The sequence below is a fragment of the Macaca nemestrina genome, chromosome 15 (assembly GCF_043159975.1).
Source record: "Macaca nemestrina isolate mMacNem1 chromosome 15, mMacNem.hap1, whole genome shotgun sequence".
Taxonomy (NCBI): Eukaryota; Metazoa; Chordata; class Mammalia; order Primates; family Cercopithecidae; genus Macaca; species Macaca nemestrina.
In genome coordinates, this window is record NC_092139.1 from 15,439,578 (window position 1) to 15,459,087 (window position 19,510).

At 46.1% G+C, this 19,510-nt stretch overlaps 1 protein-coding gene across 2 annotated transcripts in view; it reads left to right on the forward strand.

Moving 5' to 3' along the window:
• LOC105470702 (potassium voltage-gated channel subfamily B member 1) overlaps window positions 1–12,141 on the forward strand; it is a 119,962-nt gene extending 107,821 nt beyond the window's left edge. For both annotated transcript variants that reach the window (XM_024789404.2, XM_071079159.1), the window contains exon 3: window positions 989–12,141. In XM_024789404.2, coding sequence (XP_024645172.2) covers window positions 989–2,998 — 2,010 coding nt within the window. In that variant the 3' untranslated portion in view covers window positions 2,999–12,141. The remainder of the gene's footprint in view (window positions 1–988) is intronic.
• The last annotated feature ends 7,369 nt before the right edge of the window (window positions 12,142–19,510 follow it).

Genomic DNA, 19,510 nt, shown 5'->3' on the forward strand with positions numbered 1-19,510 from the left:
TCTTTAGCCCTCAAAGGCACATAGTTCCAGTCAAGAGTTAACATGGGCCCAGAATGTCTGTGCCTCCCTAGGAATTACCTGCAAAATCTTGAAAGTCTAGGCATTTTTCCAGCAAAAGGTTAGCTTTCATCTGATTTTTTTTTCCTTTTGTTCTTTTATAGAGACAGGGTCTCACTATGTTGCCCAGGCTAGACTCGAACTCATGGCCTCAAACGATTCTCCTGCCTAGGCCTCCCAAAGTGCCAGGATTACAGACATGAGGCACCATACTCAGCCACATCCGATTTTTAACACAGCCTTAAGAGCTCATGTTCTTGGGTCACCCAGACCTGGGTTAAAATGCTGGCCCTTCCACTTACTAGCTGTGGAAACCCAAATGTCCGCATCTGTTCAATGGAGCTAATAGCACTGAACAGGGTTATTATAAGAATGAAACGAGCTATTTCATGGAAAGTGCCTAGCACACAACGAACACTCAATCAAGGATAGCTATTACCATTAGTATCATCTCCATGAAGGTAGTTCCCCACCCAGTGTGAGCCACTGGTCTAGATCAGAAGTCAGCAAATCATGGTTCACAGGCCAAATTCGGTCTACTGTCTGTTTTTGTAAATAAAGTCTTATTGAAACACAGCTATGCCCATTCATTTATGTATTATCCAAGATTGCTTTTATGCTACAGCTACAGAGTCGAGTTGTTGCAACAGAGAATGCAGTGTTTCAGGGCCTATAAAATGGTTACTATCTGAAAAAGTATGTTTGAACCCTGGGCTTGCTGATAGCTTTAAAACATTTCATTTCTCTGGGCCTTGGTTTCCACATCTGGACAATAAATGGATTACAACAAATTCTCTTTTTGGCTCATTAAATGACTAGTGAGATGTGAAAATGCTCTTGAACATTGAGGAGTGCCCTGTAGATCCAGGGTGTTATGATGATCATCCCATGAGGTGGTTGATAACTAAATCCCACTCTCTTCTCCTCACAGATCCTTGCCATAATTTCCATCATGTTCATCGTCCTCTCCACCATTGCCCTGTCCCTCAACACGCTGCCTGAGCTACAGAGCCTCGATGAGTTCGGCCAGTCCACAGACAACCCCCAGCTGGCCCACGTGGAGGCTGTGTGCATCGCATGGTTCACCATGGAGTACCTGCTGCGGTTCCTCTCCTCGCCCAAGAAGTGGAAGTTCTTCAAGGGCCCACTCAATGCCATTGACTTGTTGGCCATTCTGCCATACTATGTCACCATTTTCCTCACCGAATCCAACAAGAGCGTGCTGCAATTCCAGAATGTCCGCCGCGTGGTCCAGATCTTCCGCATCATGCGAATTCTCCGCATCCTTAAGCTTGCACGCCACTCCACTGGCCTCCAGTCCCTGGGCTTCACTTTGCGGAGGAGCTACAATGAATTGGGCTTGCTCATCCTCTTCCTCGCCATGGGCATTATGATCTTCTCCAGCCTTGTCTTCTTTGCTGAGAAGGATGAGGACGACACCAAGTTCAAAAGCATCCCAGCCTCTTTCTGGTGGGCCACCATCACCATGACTACTGTTGGGTATGGAGACATCTACCCCAAGACTCTCCTAGGGAAAATTGTTGGGGGACTCTGCTGCATTGCGGGAGTCCTGGTGATTGCTCTTCCCATCCCCATCATCGTCAATAACTTCTCTGAGTTCTATAAGGAGCAGAAGAGACAGGAGAAAGCAATCAAACGGCGAGAGGCTCTAGAGAGAGCCAAGAGGAATGGCAGCATCGTATCCATGAACATGAAGGATGCTTTTGCCCGGAGCATTGAGATGATGGACATTGTGGTTGAGAAAAATGGGGAGAATATGGGTAAGAAAGACAAAGTACAAGATAACCACTTGTCTCCTAACAAATGGAAATGGACAAAGAGAACACTGTCTGAAACCAGCTCAAGTAAGTCCTTTGAAACTAAGGAGCAGGGATCCCCTGAAAAAGCCAGATCATCTTCTAGTCCTCAGCACCTGAACGTTCAGCAGTTGGAAGACATGTACAATAAGATGGCCAAGACCCAATCCCAACCCATCCTCAATACCAAGGAGTCAGCAGCACAGAGCAAACCAAAGGAAGAACTTGAAATGGAGAGTGTCCCTAGCCCCGTAGCCCCTCTGCCCACTCGCACAGAAGGGGTCATCGACATGCGAAGTATGTCGAGTATTGATAGCTTCATTAGCTGTGCCACAGACTTCCCTGAGGCCACCAGATTCTCCCACAGCCCTTTGACATCACTCCCCAGCAAGACTGGGGGCAGCACAGCCCCAGAAGTGGGCTGGCGAGGAGCTCTGGGTGCCAGTGGTGGTAGGTTCGTGGAGGCCAACCCCAGCCCTGATGCCAGCCAGCACTCTAGTTTCTTCATTGAGAGCCCCAAGAGTTCCATGAAAAATAACAACCCTTTGAAGCTCCGAGCACTTAAAGTCAACTTCATGGAGGGTGACCCCAGTCCACTCCTCCCCGTTCTAGGGATGTACCATGACCCTCTTAGGAACCGGGGGAGTGCTGCAGCTGCTGTCGCTGGACTGGAGTGTGCCACACTTTTGGACAAGGCTGTGCTGAGCCCAGAGTCCTCCATCTACACCACAGCAAGTGCTAAGACACCCCCCCGGTCTCCTGAGAAACACACAGCAATAGCGTTCAACTTTGAGGCGGGTGTCCACCAGTACATTGACGCAGACACAGATGATGAGGGGCAGCTGCTCTACAGTGTGGACTCTAGCCCCCCCAAAAGCCTCCCTGGGAGCACCAGTCCGAAGTTCAGCACAGGGACAAGATCAGAGAAAAACCACTTTGAAAGCTCCCCTTTACCCACCTCCCCTAAGTTCTTAAGGCAGAACTGTATTTACTCCACAGAAGCATTGACTGGAAAAGGCCCCAGTGGTCAGGAAAAGTGCAAACTTGAAAACCATATCTCCCCTGACATCCGTGTGTTGCCAGGGGGAGGAGCCCATGGAAGCACACGAGACCAGAGCATCTGAACTGCCCCACCTTGGAGGAGAGACTTTTGGGTGAGGTCCAAAGAGGAGAGCTGTCCAGCTTACCTGCCACAGAGCTTTTCTGCATGAACTCTGGAACAGAAAGGCCCTGTAAAGCCCTCAGAGAGAAAAGAGACTCCAGAGAAGGCTCCCTAAGACCTTGAGAGCCATGACAGGTCCATCAGCATGAAGTTGGCCAAGCCATAGGGCACAGCACCTCCTTGTAACAACTCTATTGCCCTTTTTGGGAGATGACATGAGTGTAACTCACAGCCACCACTACCACCACTTTAGACAGGACTGAGGCCACATACTCCCCATTCTTCTCTCATGGCTTTCCATCTCAGCCTTGGAGGGCAACATTTCCAATCCTCCTGGCTTCAGCTGGAGAAGGATGCTGGAACAAGCGGCTGGTGTTGAAAGAGTGGGTTGACCAATTTGGTATTGAATGTTGCCCGGCCACCCCTAGGAACACCTGTCCATCACCTCCTGGATGGATTCCACTGTTAGACAGCTACAGGGAATGACTGGTCACGGGGAAGTCTCTGCGCCATAAGCCACGATCCCAGCTCAAAACCCTTACTCAAATGTCTTCATTGACTTCAGTATTCCGTAGTACCTGAGATTTTATTTTGAGATACCATCAGGGTGAGTTGCACCACTTGTACTCAATTCTAATTGCCCCCTGGCAATCTGGGAAGGGTTCAGAAGGTGGGAACCCAGCCAACAGCATGAACTCAGAGCATTGCTTTAGGGTTGGAGGAGGAACACGCTTTCTTTACATCACTAGTGTAGACTCAAAAGATATGCAAGTGTCAAATATGCAAAAGAAATAGTTTATTCAAAGAGACTGTGTGTTACTGAAGAACAGTATAAAAATATGATTTTTTTTACTTGCAAAAATGAAAGGAAAAAAATACCCCGCATTGAAATGCCCAGTTCAGACTGAATAATTCCTGCTGCAGCAAGGAAAGTACCTACTATAATAGAAATTCTGTTTTGTTTTCTGTGGTTTTCAAGTTAAAAAAAAGTTAAAATAAAAAGCACTTTATGTTTTTCAAAAATAGGTTCTGCCAGGGACAGTGTCAACATCTTGCACTTTAAAACAAGCACTATTTCCCGTGAGCCAATTGTTGGGACTGTAGTTGGATTGTTGCTACCTGCCTGTTTCTGGCCACCGTGGGTAATATTGTGCTGGTATTACTGTCTGCCATATCAAAGTCTGTGGGCTCCTTCCCCGCCCCTCTGAAGCCTTCCCTTAACCCTCATGGGTCAGGAGGGGTTCTTGCCCCTTGGGTGGGGCCTCTCATGAAGTCGAGTATACAGGAGACATGCACATCTCAAAGGACACAGTGACAGTTGGACATTGGGTGTTTTACTTTGTTCTCTTTCTTGTCAACCAGCTATTGGTTTTTCAGTGTCACTGTCTGTACTCAAAGCTCAACTCTCCTTCCTGCAGCCATCGATGCAGCCAGTACAGACAAAAGCAATAAGTATTCGTGTGCATCCTGAGTGGTTCTGGTGTATTTCTTGGTGTTGGTTTTCCTGTCCTAGTTTGATGACCTGACATTGTCCTGCCTGCTTTTAGTCCAACAGCATGGTGTTGTTGGCCGTTCCTCAGTACAGTGGCATTGGGTTGAACCACTGATGAATACAATGCTATAGTGTTGGCTCACCTGTCAGTAAAGATGACATGTTATTGGTCTGCCTGTCTGTAGTACAATGGAACAATGTTGTTCTCTTAATGTAATATTGATGGATGATGTCCCAAGTACAATAGTGTAGTTCTGCTTATCCTCAATACAGTAACAGGCATATGTCTTCCCAATGGAAGAAAGATATAGTATTGGTTCACCGAGTCTTAAGTCTCAATATCATCTGTTGCTGGTCTGCCTGTTAGTACAATGGCATGATTCACCTCTCAGTACACAAATATCATGGAGCTGTTCTGCCTGCCCTTCATACATAAGGCATAAGGTTGAGCCACCTGCCACACGTATGATGAGATGGGATCATTCCACCACTTTTAAAAATACGTCTCCTCTGCTGTATACAAACCCAATTCATAACACTTCTCAGCATCTCCAGAGACTGTGGATCCCCCCAAGAGGGAGCAGCCCTGTTCTTTGCTGCATTAACAAAGAAAACGAGAACGTCACTCTTCCTAGGTATCTTCAGAGTATTCACGCAGCAACTACAAAGGGACTTAGGGGCAGGGAGAGTGTGAGGGCGTCCTGTGCCAGGCAGAGGAAGCAGCACTCCCAAAACACTTTGCTGAACATGCAGTCTGAGCTGGGGGCCTCTTGAGGAACAACTGTGGGACAGTTCTCCGACCATCTCACATGTCTCTTCTTTGTTTTCATCACCATTAATGTCCACCATCAGCACAAATGTGAAAATTCAGGGAAAAAAACAAATGCTTTTTGATAAAAGTAAATAGTTGTGATTTCCAATTCAGATATTTTTAGAGCTGATGCTATCTGTAAAAATTAATAATAATGATAATATAGTCTATTTTACATATCAGGAAAGTGAACATGTTTCAATATAGCCATATATATTGAGAAGGAACTTACCACCCCTTCTTCCAGTCGAGGCATTTCGTTTGTTGGTTGAAGCAGATGAGAAGTGTACAGATTGAACATGCTTTCTTTGTTGTTGTTTTTTTTTTAAAAAAAGTGGAAACCAATTGGTGCAACTCTCCTTGTAACCAAAGGCCCTTTCTGCCTTCTGTGGTCATGTAGGACCTGGCCCTTCCTTCCTTGTGCATTTTGTCCGACCTTAAAGTAGCATTTTATTGAGTCACTTTTGAAAGACGAATTCAGAAGTATCATTAAGAACCTACCTTTTCAGGCTTCATAGCCAGAGTCCTATAGAGTTCTTATAGAAACAGAATAATTGAAATTCAGCATATACTATGCCTTAGAAAGTATTCCGTTTGGGTTCGACTGGGTTTTTTTTTTTCTTTTACTTGCGTGTGTATGTATTGGGGGAGTATAGCTTTTATTCTGTGCTCAATTCGAAATAGAGTATTATAAGTTTTCCCAGCCCATCCACCCGCTAAAAAAGAACATATCCAAATTTTAATATGCATCCACCCCACCTGTACCTACATGTGTGAATACACACACACTGGGGAATCTACCTAACAGTCTTCACTGAGAAGTTCACTTGATAGAAAGGTCTTGATAGAGAAGAGGAAAGCAATGGTCTAAAGGCAAATCCTGCTTTAACTTGCTGGTCCATTTCCCATTCATTCCTGAACCAATGAGAGCAGAAAGAAACAAGTCAACCCAAACAAGCAAACTAGGGGCTGGACGCGGCGAATGGATGCTGGTCAGTTTGGCGAATTCACTGAAACTCATCAAGAACCCAGCTGAACTTGCGTTCCAACTTACACCATTATCAGAAAGGGCTAGGGACCAGGTAGCTATGTGTCCCAATCACACGGGGGAGAGTCTGCCACCAGCGGTGAGAGAGGTGGGGAAGCTTTGGAGGAGACAGTATATTCACCTTTTTATCTTTGGGTAAAAGAAACCAACAGGACTTTGGTGCAGTAGATTTCTCAGTGCCTTCTTTAGGAATTCTATCTTAAGCACACTTCAAGGGGAAAGATAAAAGGAGGAGAGAACATTTGTTCCCGTGAAGTCCCTTTCTCCAAAGGACTGGGGATCAAGAAGGAAGAAGAGTAAGAAGGAAAAACGACAAAATCCTGAGGAGGCCATTTCTTTTAACCCACCCAGCTTGCCCCTGAAAACTGCTGGTGACACAAACTTTTTCAAACTGACTCCCAGCTTCTCCATGTGTCTTGGTAACTGTAGCCTCGTCTCTGCCCTTTCTCCTAATAAGATCCATGTTTCTAAGGAGAAAAACAAAACAGTATTCTCTTCTGTAAAACTGTAATGTATTGTTGATATTTGTAACTATTGTATATTTCTGTCTTGCTCCAGTCCCAGCTGGAGTGTCTAGTTCCATGGACAAGGGGATATTTAAAATTCACCACGGACAAGGGCCACTAAAGCCAGGTCTCTATTGCTAATCTCTCTCCTGTTATTTCTCTACCAACTAATCTCAAGTAACAATACCCCAGGCATTTTTCCAGCCTCAATTCAAGTAACTTTGAATCAAAAGAGAGCAAGGCAAAAAGCCTCCGGACGTGCTTCTTTGGGAAAGGACTTTTTTTGTAGCTGCAGAGTGGGAAGGAGGGAGAAGGGGCTCCCCTGAGACCCCGGCAGGACAATGGAAAGCTTCCAGTCCTGAGCTGATGTTTCCTCACCTATCACTGCTTATAGGACAGCATCCAAATGCTTTCATGTCGCTCAGCCCAGGCAACCCAAACCAGTCCTGGCTACACCCAGAAATAAGAGTTACCTCTGCATTTTCTGTTGCCATTTTTCTGGCTCTAGAAGTATCTGATGCGCGACTATGTCATAGAATGTCCACGCATCTCAGAGTAGTCTATTTTTCTGTTCAGATAAAATATATATATATATGTATTTTTAGCAAATTTATAATAGGGCAATTGAGTCTGATTTCTTCTTTTGTAATACAGAACAATATCTTAGGAGTTTCATTGTTGGTCATTATCGTAGCTGATGTTTTCTGGTCTTTTGCAGTTCCTACCATTGTCCCTTGGGCTGTTTGGGTTTTCTTCCTTTTGATTCTGATTTCTTGAGGGTGGGGAAAGACTTTGGGGTCTGACTTCCTTGTGTAGGCATTTCTTGACACTAGGCCTGGAGTCTGTCAATGCTGTGAGTTTCCTCATTCAACTCTGTGTGTTTCTCCTATTCGTTGTTCTTAAGAATCCAGGGCATGAATGCAGGAATGAGACCCAGGGAAGTGGAGCTACAGATGGCCCTCAAAATCAGGATGGGATGTGGGCTGGTTTCGCTTATATCCCACACCCCTTTAGGGATCTGAAGGGACTGAGTTTTCTCATCCTCTCTGGGGAACCAAAAATCTCATGCAAGCAAACTCATCACTGACATTTCTGAGATCCAGAACACATGTGAGTCCCTCCTGGCTGGGCTGCTCCCATGTCCAGCACCCTGTCAGCCTGTAACGTCAATCAGATCTGAAGGTCAGAGCTTTTTCAGGTTCTCGTGAACCTCACAAGAACATGCTGGGCCTCAGATCTCACCGACTTGTTTATCAGTTCCTTGTTTCAATCTGTTTATTTTTTATTTTTATTTTATTATTATTATTATTATTATTATTATTATTATTATTATTATTATTTTGAGACAAAGTCTTGCTTTGTTGCCCAGGCTGCAGTGCAATGGCATGATCTCGGCTCACTACAACCTCCTCCACCCAGGTTCAAGTGATTCTCATGTCTCAGCCTCCTGAGTAGCTGGGATTACAGAAGTGCACCACCACACCCGGCTAATTTTTGTATTTTCAGTAGAGACAGAGTTTCTCCGTGTTGGCCAGGCTGGTCTTGAACTCCTGACCTCAGGTGATCCGCCTGCCTCGGCCTCCCAAAATGCTGGGATTACAGTTGTGAGTCACCACCGCACCCAGCCCATTTCAATCCATTTCTAACAGCTTCACCAAAAAACAGTGGCCAGACACCCTTGCAGCCAAACCCTGAGAAGAGATATCCCCAAATCTGTTAGCTCATCTCCCCTTCCCTTGCCAGCTGCTTGGCTCCATAGAGCAAGAGGTGTGTGGCAAGGACAGGGGCAGTTTTCCAGCTTCCACCTATCCACGCCTGGGGGAGTTTTGGACGGTCCTGATAATTAATTCCACGAGGCAGTTTTCAGCCCTGGGTAGGAGGAGGACATCTCACTAGGCAGGATCTTCAGCAGAAAGTGATTCTCCATCCGTCAACTCACGCAGGAAGATGAAGAAAGCCCAAATAATCTCCAACTGGCATTCGCTTAGGTTTTGGTATCCCACCCACCCCACTGTCAGCTGCAGGGCTCAGGGCTCTGCCTAGAATCAGAAATTTGAGCCAAACTGGGACCCTCAGATGGCAGTGAGCCATCCCATCGGATAACTGCCAAGAGGAAGCCAACTCAAATATGAACTGTATTATTCTGGACTGTGACCCTGATCAGAGTTCTCCCACCCCAAAAACCTCTGATAGTCTGGTTTGAACCAGAGTCAAATGAAACAGACAAGACTTTTTTTTCCTTTGCACAAGAGCAACAAAAACAACAACAAAAAAAATGTCTGGCAGTAGTTTCCTGGGTTTGATGCCCAGATGAGCAAACACTGTTGCCTATGGCTGTTGCTGTTTTCATCAAGAAAGAGGTTATATAGTTTGCATTTCCATCCACTCTCCCCGGTTTTATCTTAACCTAGAATTTCTCCTGAACTTCCCCAAACGCCAGCTTGAATTTGGGTGGGGCTCCATTAATCGAAGGAACCCTCATCTTCACTTATAAACCTAATTCTCTGTTCCTCCCTCCAAAGATCCTGAAAAGATCTCCTAAAGGCTGTCCAGGATGGGGTGGAGTGGGGCAGTGCATCTGAAGAAAAAAACCACTTAGCTGCCAGCTGGCTGTATGCAAGTTCTCCGAAAATTTCTATTGTGTGAAAGGGATGGGGTCAATTTCAGCTCAAATTAAGGAAGCACTCCTAATAGGCTGGGTTGTCTGACCATGGAACTCAATGCCATGGTGGACAGTGAGCTCCCTTATATCACAGATGTTTAAAGAGAGGCTGGCTAGATGGTGCACAAAATGGGCATTGCAGAGGGGCCCTAGCATTGCATGGAAACTGGGCTGAACAACCACAGAAATTCATCTTTGTTTCTTGGGGGGTGTGTGTGTGTGTGTGTGTGTATGTGTGTGTAGGTGGTTTGAACACTCTGGACACAAGCTCAAGCCACTGAGGCAAAGGCATGCAGCACAATTAGCAGGAATACAACTTCTGGGCTTTGGAGCTGTCAGAGGGTGTGCCCAAAACACAAGTCTGCTTCCTTCCGGCTCCCTGTCTTGGAATATTTTAATGACTGTCAGTCACCAATCCAACCCATCCCCAATGGCCTACCAGGTACCACATTGGGACAAGACTCATGCTACTTCCCCAGGCCAGCCAAGGAGCAATCCACGCTGTTCCCCATCCCTGGCTGGCTGTTTTATGGTGCTTCAGCCCCTCCACCCAGCTCCTGTGCCCTCATGAGCCTGGGGCTTTCTGTACAAAAGATGCAATGATATCTGTTCCCCACTAGCCATCCCCACAGTGAACAACTTCCCAGGCAACAGCAAATTGCCTGGGAACAAACCCATTTCAAAACAAATCCATTCCAAAAGGGCTTGTTTTTCTGGTAAATCAAATAAGAAATCCCACTCAAGACCTTTGAAAGTCCCCATCGATGAAAAAAATCCAGAGGGGTCAAAAGTGAAAGGCAGCTTTTAATCCAGTTTCACAGCAAAACCAGGCTCTTGGCTGCCTCCAGGCAGAATGCCTGCTCTCCTGCAGCTGTGGCCTCCATCCCAAATCAGCCTGTATACTGCATTCTCCAAGGAAAGCATTTGACAAGAGAGGGTTTATGCATGGTGGGTTGGGAGGAAGTGACACTTCAACCTCAGGGTGAACCCAAGACCGGTTGATCTTTAGTTGTTTTACTATGAGGTTAGGCAGGATGATATGTTTGGATGGGTAGAATGAGCAGCCACCTTCCTCTGAAACCAAAATAAAATAAAAACCAGTTTTCAAGATTCCTCCCAATTCTTCACTGGAGGCTCTGCCCTGCAGAATCACTCAAGTTGCAGCAACCCAAGGAGGCAACAATAAGATAATTCGTGAAAATGTAGGAAACTCCCAATTCCGTCCCATTAGGATGCCCTCAAGGGCCATTCAGGGGGATCTTCCTGTACTTCCTGCTTCCCTGAGCTGAACGAAGATTGGAAAGAGGCAGACAGCAGAGAAGATGCCCAAGAAACTCTGACATCTCCACAGCTTGGCTCCATCCCTTGGACTTCACTGGGGTTTGGGCCTCCCTCTTGGTTGAGCTGAGTGTGCCTGAGTGGGTGGGAACAGGGAGGATTCTCCAGGCCTATCTTGATTTCAGTCCAAGGTCAAAAATTGAGAATCTTATTTTCTGCACCAGGAACTCAGGGTTATCCCCAACCTATGCCCTTGGCACATGATGGTCATCCAACCTGTGTTTTTATGAGTGAGTAAATGTGTGACTGGTTGGCCTCTGAGTGGACGACTGGATGCGTGAATGTATGAGTGAATGGGGGAATTAACGAATCCCTACCTAACGGCGAAGAAAAGAAAAATGAGGAGCCCCTCTCCCACTGAAACCCATAACTGCCCCATCAATGTCATCTGTTCTTTGACTCAAGATGACATCTCAATTTGATGCTTGTAGGCCCCAAGCTGATAAGGACCACAGCCCTCTCAGAGCCACACTTCCTGGGGGCCCACAGGGCAGCTCCGGCCTCCTTCCTCTTCCCCTACCCTGCATTTCTCAGCCTCATGTTCTATTTTAGCTCACGCATGACCCATGGGGGTGACCACCAAGTGGTTTTCCAATGGACTAAGCCAAGGGTTCGAAGTTGGGACTTCCCTTGGTCTGGGACTTGCTGGGGCAGAAACACAGGAGCTGACATCTGGAAACTGGATCGCATTCCCTGAGCCATGGGAGTCCAGCTGGATATTAACGCCAGCCTGCCCTCCAGCTTTTAGAGCCGAAGATCTTTTTTCTGAGCCCCAAAGCCGTCATGATAGTATGCCCCCAGATTCCATCAGCTAAGACCCTGTCTCTCCCAGGAAGTCGTGGTGTGAGGTTGGGGCTTTTCTGCCAGTAAAGCCATTCTGATCACCCCACCCTTGACAGGGGCCAAGCCAATCACATTAGCCATAAATGACCAATGTCCTCAGCCACTCTTTTCTCGGGGGTGCATTTGTGGGTCCTATTCATCTCTCGTCAGTTAACGTCTCTAGTCCTTCCCGTAAAGGTGAAAACGAGCGTTGCACATGTGCGCAACACACACACACACACACACACACACACAAACAAAAATCCCAGTGTCTTTTTATGCATGTGGTGAGATGAAATTGTGATCTTTGTGTGACCTCCAGCTGCTGTCTTGTCTTGTAAAATATGTCCAAATGTTTAAGAATTTCTAAGCAAATGGTCCTTTAATGAAGTCTGCAGAGTTCAATAAAAGGTATGGAAAAAACAAGCCTGGTGGAATTTATTTTTTGGAGGGCACAGGGAGGTGAGATGGGAAGCGCTGTAAGGGGACTTGAATCGGGGATCCTGTCTCTAGGCGGCATCAGCTTTTTCTGGAAGAGGGAGGACATGAAAATATAACTGGTTTGTCACCCCTGCTGTGTAAGCCAGTGGTAGCCCACCCTATATGACATTCATGAATCAAAGTTCCAACTCTGGTCATTTAGTTCTCATGTCAACTGTGCCTAGGCATCTCATTAAAAACTATCCCACAATAGAAGGTATAAGCTCAAATGAATACTAGGGCAGAGCAGGTAACATAAATGAGTAAAGCAACCTAACTAAGAGACATAAGGGGGTGATGGTGAGTGTGGTAAAAAAGAGAACACACACCCTGTCTAAAGGGGTGAACACTATTCATCTCCAACTGGTTGTTACCCCATAGGGATGTGGGCCCAGCAATGCTAGATCTTTCTAAGAGAAGTCAGAAATCTGGATTTTTACAGGAAATACCCAACTTTTAAATGTTAGCAACTATGGCTGGGCATGTGGCTCACACCTGAAATCCCAGCATTTTGGGAGGCCAAGGCAGAGTTTGAGACCAGCCTGGCCAACATGGTGAAATCCTGTTTCTACTAAACAATAAAATAAATAAAAAACGAAAATAAATATTAGTGACTAATTCCATTTTTTGTAGTCCTTTACTGGCCAGATGAAATATATCTGTAGGCAGACCAGAGCCCATAGGCTACCTTTCTGTGATCCATGCCTTACTGATAGGGCTCAAAGATTTCTGTACTTGTGTTTTAGGGGGTTTTGTTGTTGTTTTGGAAACATAGTCTCACTCTGTTGCCCAGGCTGGAGTGCAGTGGCACAATCTCTGCTCACTGCAGCCTCCACCTCTTGGGTTCAGGCAATTCTTGTGCCTCAGCCTCCAGAGTAGCTGGGATTATAGGCACATGCCACCACACCTGGCTAATTTTTTGTATTTTTTAATAGAGACAGGGTTTTGCCATGTTGGCCAGGCTGGTCTTGAACTCCTGGCCTCAAGTGATACACCCGCCTCAGCCTCTCAAAGTACAGGGATTACAGGCATGAGCCATGTGCCCAGCCTTCTGTATTTATCTACTGCTGTGTAACAAATTACCCCCCCCAAACTCTAGCAAGTTGAAGCATTTATGATCTCGTCGTTTTTGTGGGTCAGGAGTACAGGAGCATCTTTAGCTGAGTGGTTCTGGCTAGGGATCTCTCACTAGGTTGCAATCAAGACACCAGCTGCAGTTCTCTGCTTGACTGGGATGAAAGACCTGTCTCTAAGGTGACTGAGGAGGCCTCAGTTCCTTACTGGCTGTTGGCAGAAGGCCTCGGTTGCTCACCATGTGGACTTCTCCATAGGGGTCTTGAATGTCCTCACAGCACGGAAGCTGGCATCCCCCAGGGGCAGTGGTCCAAAAGAGAGGGGTAAGGAGAAAGGCGCAATGCATCTTGTGGCCTAGTCTCAGAAATCAGAAACCATCACTCACACCAAATTCTATTTGTTAGCAGTGAGTCACCAAATCCAGTTCACACTTAGAGAGAGGTAATTCTACCTCTTGGGGAAAAAGGATCAAATATTTTGTGGACATATTTTAAAATCATTACCTCTCAAAAGCGCATTGAGTGAAAAGGGTAGTTTCCAGACTTTAGGATGTCATAAGGTAAAAAAAAATTTTATTCTTATTTGTCTAGAGATGTGGTCTCACTCTGACACCTAGGCTGGGGCACAATGGTGCAGTCTTAGCTCACTGCAGCCTTGAAATCCTGGACTCAAGCCACCCTTTTGCCTCAGCCTTCCAAGTAACTGGGACTACAAGTGCCTACCACCATGCCCAGATAATTTTTTATTCAGCTTAAGGAAGTGTATAAGCCTTGCTGACATTTTATTTTGCCAAGTAAAGATGTGGAAAAAGTGACTATCATGTACTATATATTATCTTAGTAAAACAAAGGATATATCAAACCCATCAAATACACAATCTCAGAATAAAGACCAACCTGAAAAAAACAAAACTTCTATTATGTCTTCCTTCCTTCCTTCCTTCCTTCCTTCCTTCCTTCCTTTCCTTCCTTCCTTCCTTCCTTCCTTCCTTCCTTCCTTCCTTCCTTCCTTCCTTCCTTCCTTCCCTCCTTCCTTCCCTCCCTCCTTCCTTCCTTCCTTCCTTCCTTCCTTCCTTCCTTCCTTCTTTCCTTCTTTCTTTCTTTCCCTTTTTTCTTGAGACTCAGTTTCACTCTGTCGCCTGGGCTGGAGTGCAGTGGCACAGTCTCGGCTCACTGCAATCTCCGCCTCCCAGGTTCAAGCAATTCTCCTGCCTCAACCTCCTGAGTAGCTGGGATTACAGGTGCCCGCCACCACACCTGGCTAATTTTTGTATTTTTGGTAGAGAAGGGGTTTCACCATGTTGGCCAGGCTGGTCTCAAATTCCCAGCCTCAGGTGATCAGCCCGCCTTGCTCTCCCAAAGTGCTGGGATTACAGGCGTGAGCCACCACACCCAGCCTTATTATGTTTTTTTAATAGATCAAACCTTCTCAAACTCAGCACTACTGACATTTAGGGCCAACTCATGCTCTGTTGTGGGGTCTGCCCTGGGCACTGTAGGGTGTTTAGCAACATCTCTGACCTCTACCCACCAGATGCCAGTAATACCTCCCCCTAGTTGCAACAACCAAAAATGTCTCCAGAAATTGCTAGATGTCCCCTGGGGGACATCACCTCCAGTTGAGAAGAGGCACAAAACTCTCAAATCCAAAAGGTGCAATGAAAAGTGAAATTTCCCTTACACCCCTGCACCCCCGTCCTCCTGTCCCTAGAGGCAATTACTGCCACTAGTTTCTCATGTATCCTTCCAGAGATCATTTCTGCAAACACACACACACATACATATACCCGATGTGTAGCGTGTGTGTGTTGTTTTGTTTTGCTTTGTTTTATTTTACCCCATACAAAGAGTAAAAGTGCCATATACACTGCTCTGCATCTTGCTTTTTTCATTTAATGTATCTTGGAAATCATTCTGTATTAATACACGAAGAGCCTCCTCATTCTTCCATAGCCTATGTTGTGTTCTATTATACGTGGTAATTGCCAGTCTCCTACTCCTGAATGTTCAGTTGCTTTCAACTTTTGCTATAACAAACAGTGCTGAAATGAATGGCCTGTCAGCCGTTCCTCCGGGCTCTGCCTTCAAAATAGATCTGGGATCTGCATTTCTTGCTCCTCCACTGCTGCAGCTTGGGGCCAGGCCACCATTGTTTATTGCCCTCATATTGTACTGTGTCCAGACCAGCTTCCCTATTTCTGCCCTTGATCTTTCAGGTTCTTCTCAACATAATGGCCAGAGGGGTCCTGTCAAGCTCTGTCAGTCTGATCATGTCACTTTGCCATCAAAACCTTCCAAAGGCTTTCCATCACATGTTAAAGGCTTTCCGTCACATGTTAAATAAAGGCTTTCCGTCACATGTTAAATAAAGTCCAAAGTCACTGGCTGGGCCTGCAAATCCCTACATCCACTGGCTCCTGCATGCCTCTCTATTTCATCTCCCATGGCTCTCACCCAATGGTGCCTGCTCTAACATCCCGGTCTCCTCACTCTTTCTCAGACACACCCACTGTGGGCCCACCTAATGAAGTAGCCACATTCTGATCCCCTTCCAGTCCCCTCTCCCCTCTTTAATCTGTGCACAGAGCACTGAGATGACTGGCCCAAGATCACCCAGCTAAGAAGGGGCAAAACTGATTTTTTTTTTTCTTTTTGAGACAGAGTCCTGCTCTGTCGCCCAAGCTGGAGTGCAGTGGTGTGATCTCAGCTCACTGCAATCTCCTCCTCCTAGATTCAAGAAATTCTCCTGCCTCAGCCTCCTGAGTAGCTGGGATTACAGGCGTGTGCCATCACACCCAGCTAATTTTTGTATTTTTAGTAGAGATAGGATTTCGCCATGTTGGCCAAGCTGATCTCAAACTCCTGACCTCAAGTAATCCGCCACCTCGGCCTCCTAAAGTGCTGGGATTACAGGCGTGAGCCACTGCACCCAGCCAAAACTGGGGTTTTAACTCAAACCTATCCGATTTTACCAGATTACTGCCTCTACCAAAAAGATCAAGCATGATAATTCATGAGGTTGGCTGTGCAGGGTTTAAGAAAGATGGGTCTGGAACTCAATTGTCTGAGTTCAAAATCCTGACTGCTCCACTTACTGGCAATTGGCACCGAAGAGTTCTCTAGCATCCTTGCTTCAATGTCCCCATCTGCAGAATGAGGTTAATTCACTTTAGCAACTGTTAGGTTTTAAGCCCCTCAGGACTAGTAACAGGGTAAGGAGATCCAGACAGTAATGTACACATGCGGGAGGTTGGATGCTATCTTTACTTGAAAATTTGACATTTTGTTTATGGATTTGGGCATTAATTTTTTTTTTTTTAAATATTACAGACAGGGTGCAGTGGCTCATGCCTATAATCCCAATACTTTGGAGGCCAAGGCAGGAGGATCTCTTGAGCCCAGGAGTTCAAGACCAGCCTGGGCAACGTAGTGAAACCCCGTCTCTATAAGAAATACAAAAATTAGGCTGGGCACGGTGTCTCACGCCTGTAATTCCAGCACTTTGGGAGGCTGAGGCAGGCAGATCACGAGTTGTCCTGAGAGATCGCGGCCATCCTGGCCAATGTGGTGAAATCCCATCTCTACTAAAAATACAAAAATTAGCTGGACGTGGTGGCGTGTGCCTGTAGCCCCAGCTACTCAAGAGGCTGAGGCAGAAGAATTGCTTGAACCTAGGAGGCAGAGGTTGCAGTGAGCTGAGATCGTACCACTGCACTCCAGCATGGTGAAAGAGTAAGATTCTTGTCTCAAAAAAAAAAAAAAAAAAAAAAATTAGCTGGGTGTGGTGGCGTGTGCCTGTAGTCTCAGCTACTTGGGAGGCTGAGGCAGGAGGATCTTTTGAGCCTAGGAGTTCAAGGCTGCAGTGAGCCATGATCACACCACTGCACTCCAGCATGGGTGACAGATCCAGACCCTGTCCCCCTCCCCCTCAAAAAAAGGCAGTAAAATGTTCCTTATTTTGACTTCTGAGGTTTTGTGTGTGTGTGAACATGTTATGTGACATAGCATGATTCCTGCATTGTTGGTACCCCCTTAGGTCTTGCATATTTTGATATTTTGGAGATGAAGCACTCAGCAAAGCAAATCTCTGCCTTCAAGAGACACACATCCCAGTGGGGGAGGCTGCCAATAAACAGATAAAAATATATGACACTTCTGGTGCTGAGAAGAAAAATGAAGTTGGGTAAAGAGACAGAGACATGGGGCTAAGAATAGTACCCCTCACACAAGAGTTGGTGTAAAGATTAAAAGAAATAATCCATGCAAAGGGCCTCGTACAGAGGCTGGCACCATATGTGCTATGGAAACATTGGCCACCGATGTGATTTCCATGCTGGGCTTGAGGTTCAAGACTCCGGAGCTCTGCCCCCCAGGAGCTTTCAGCATGGGGTAGCATTTCATGAACTGTGTATCAGGACCCACTGGGGCAGCAGCTCTCAAACTCTGTGTGCCACGGACCCTCTCACAAGTCCAATGAAACCCACAGACTCCCTTCTCAGACTCAGAATAATACTTAAATGCCAATACATGAGGGGTTTTTTTTCCTCTCTCTTTTTTTTTTTTCTTTTTTTTAAAGAGACAGGGTCTCACTCTGTCACCCAAGCAGGAGTGCAGTGGCATGATCATGGCTCACTGCAGTTTCGATCTTTCTGGCTCAAGCAATCCTCCCACCTCAGCCTCCCAGGTAGCAGGGACTACAGGGGCTTGCCACCACGCTCAGTTATTTTTTAAGAGACGGAGTCTCTTATTATTTTTTGTAGAAACAGGGTCTCACTATGTTGCCCAAGCTGCTCTCCGGACTCCTGGCCTCAAGTGATTTTCCTGCCTTGGCCTCCCAAGTGCTGGGATTATGGGCGTGAGCCACTGCACCTGGCCAAATACATAGGTTTACAGAGGAAACCTACTGAAATGCAATTACCAAAATATTTTAGATGTGTGATGTAGTAATACAAGTGCTTCTTTATTAACAAATTAAATAACAAGATAGGGCCAGGCCTGGTGCTCACATCTGTAATCCTAGCACTTTGGGAGGCTGAGGCAGGAGGATCACTTGAGGCCAGGAATTCAAGCCTCCAGTGAGCTATGACTGAGCCACTGAACTCCAGCCTGGATAACACAGTGAGACCCTGTCTCAAATAAATAAAAAGATCTAGCACTAAGTATAATACTGACCACAATTTTGAGGTAGTGAAGATCATAAATGTTGTTTTGAGATATCTGAAACAATCATAATGAGATACAAAACAATCTGTGATTTTTCTTCTAGAGACAAGATCTTACTCTGTCGCTCCAGCTGACGCACAATGGCATGATCATAGTTCACTGCAGCCTTAAACTCCTGGGCTCAAGCAATCCTCTCACCTCAGCCTCCTAAGTAACTGGGACTGCAGGTGCATGCCACCACTCCCAGCCTGTGACTTTTGTGTGTATGACAAGGTCACTGGAACATATTACTATGATTTGTTGCCTATATTCATACCTAAAGGAAGTGCTATATTTCACCTAGAGGTCAGTAAAAATAAAATTATACAGTTTTGTTCTACACAAGTTTGTAGACCCAGATTATGAACTCCTGCATTTGGGGGTTTTGACATATGTTTCATGGGTCATGACTAGCAGTTTTGTAATGAAAGAATAAAATAGACTGGAGTAGAATAAACTAGAATAAAATTGAAGTCATCAAGCATTGCTCATAAAAGGTAAGTACAGATTCATGAAACTGTCATGTCAATTGTGTGTGTGTGTTACAGGTCATGCTGCAAAATACACTTCATCCTGAAACTTAGTCAAAAACATCTGAAACACAATGGTGTGCAGGTACGCAGGCCCAGCTCAGCCACTGCCACATTGCAGGCACCCGCAAACACCCCTGTCCTTCCCTCTGATCCCTGTCAGCCTTGGCTTGGTCCCTGTCTGCTCTCCTGCCCACACACAAGTATGCACATCAGATTCAAGCTTATAAAAGGCCATGTTGTCAGTGGCTGCACAGTTTCCCCCCTCCTTGGGGAGAGGAGCAGGTGCGGCAATGCCCATGTCCTGAGCTCATCGCCTGTTTGAGGACCTGTCCCTCCTGATGACCACATGGCCCCACAGCAACTATTAGGAGAGCCAGCTGGTGGCATGTCTGAAGGTGCCAGACTGCAAAGGCCTGGGGCAAATGAAACCACCTCTGATGAGACGCTGTAGGGAACTAAGGCAGGGCAGATGTTTCTGTGCTTTTCTGTACATGTGTGCATTCTTAT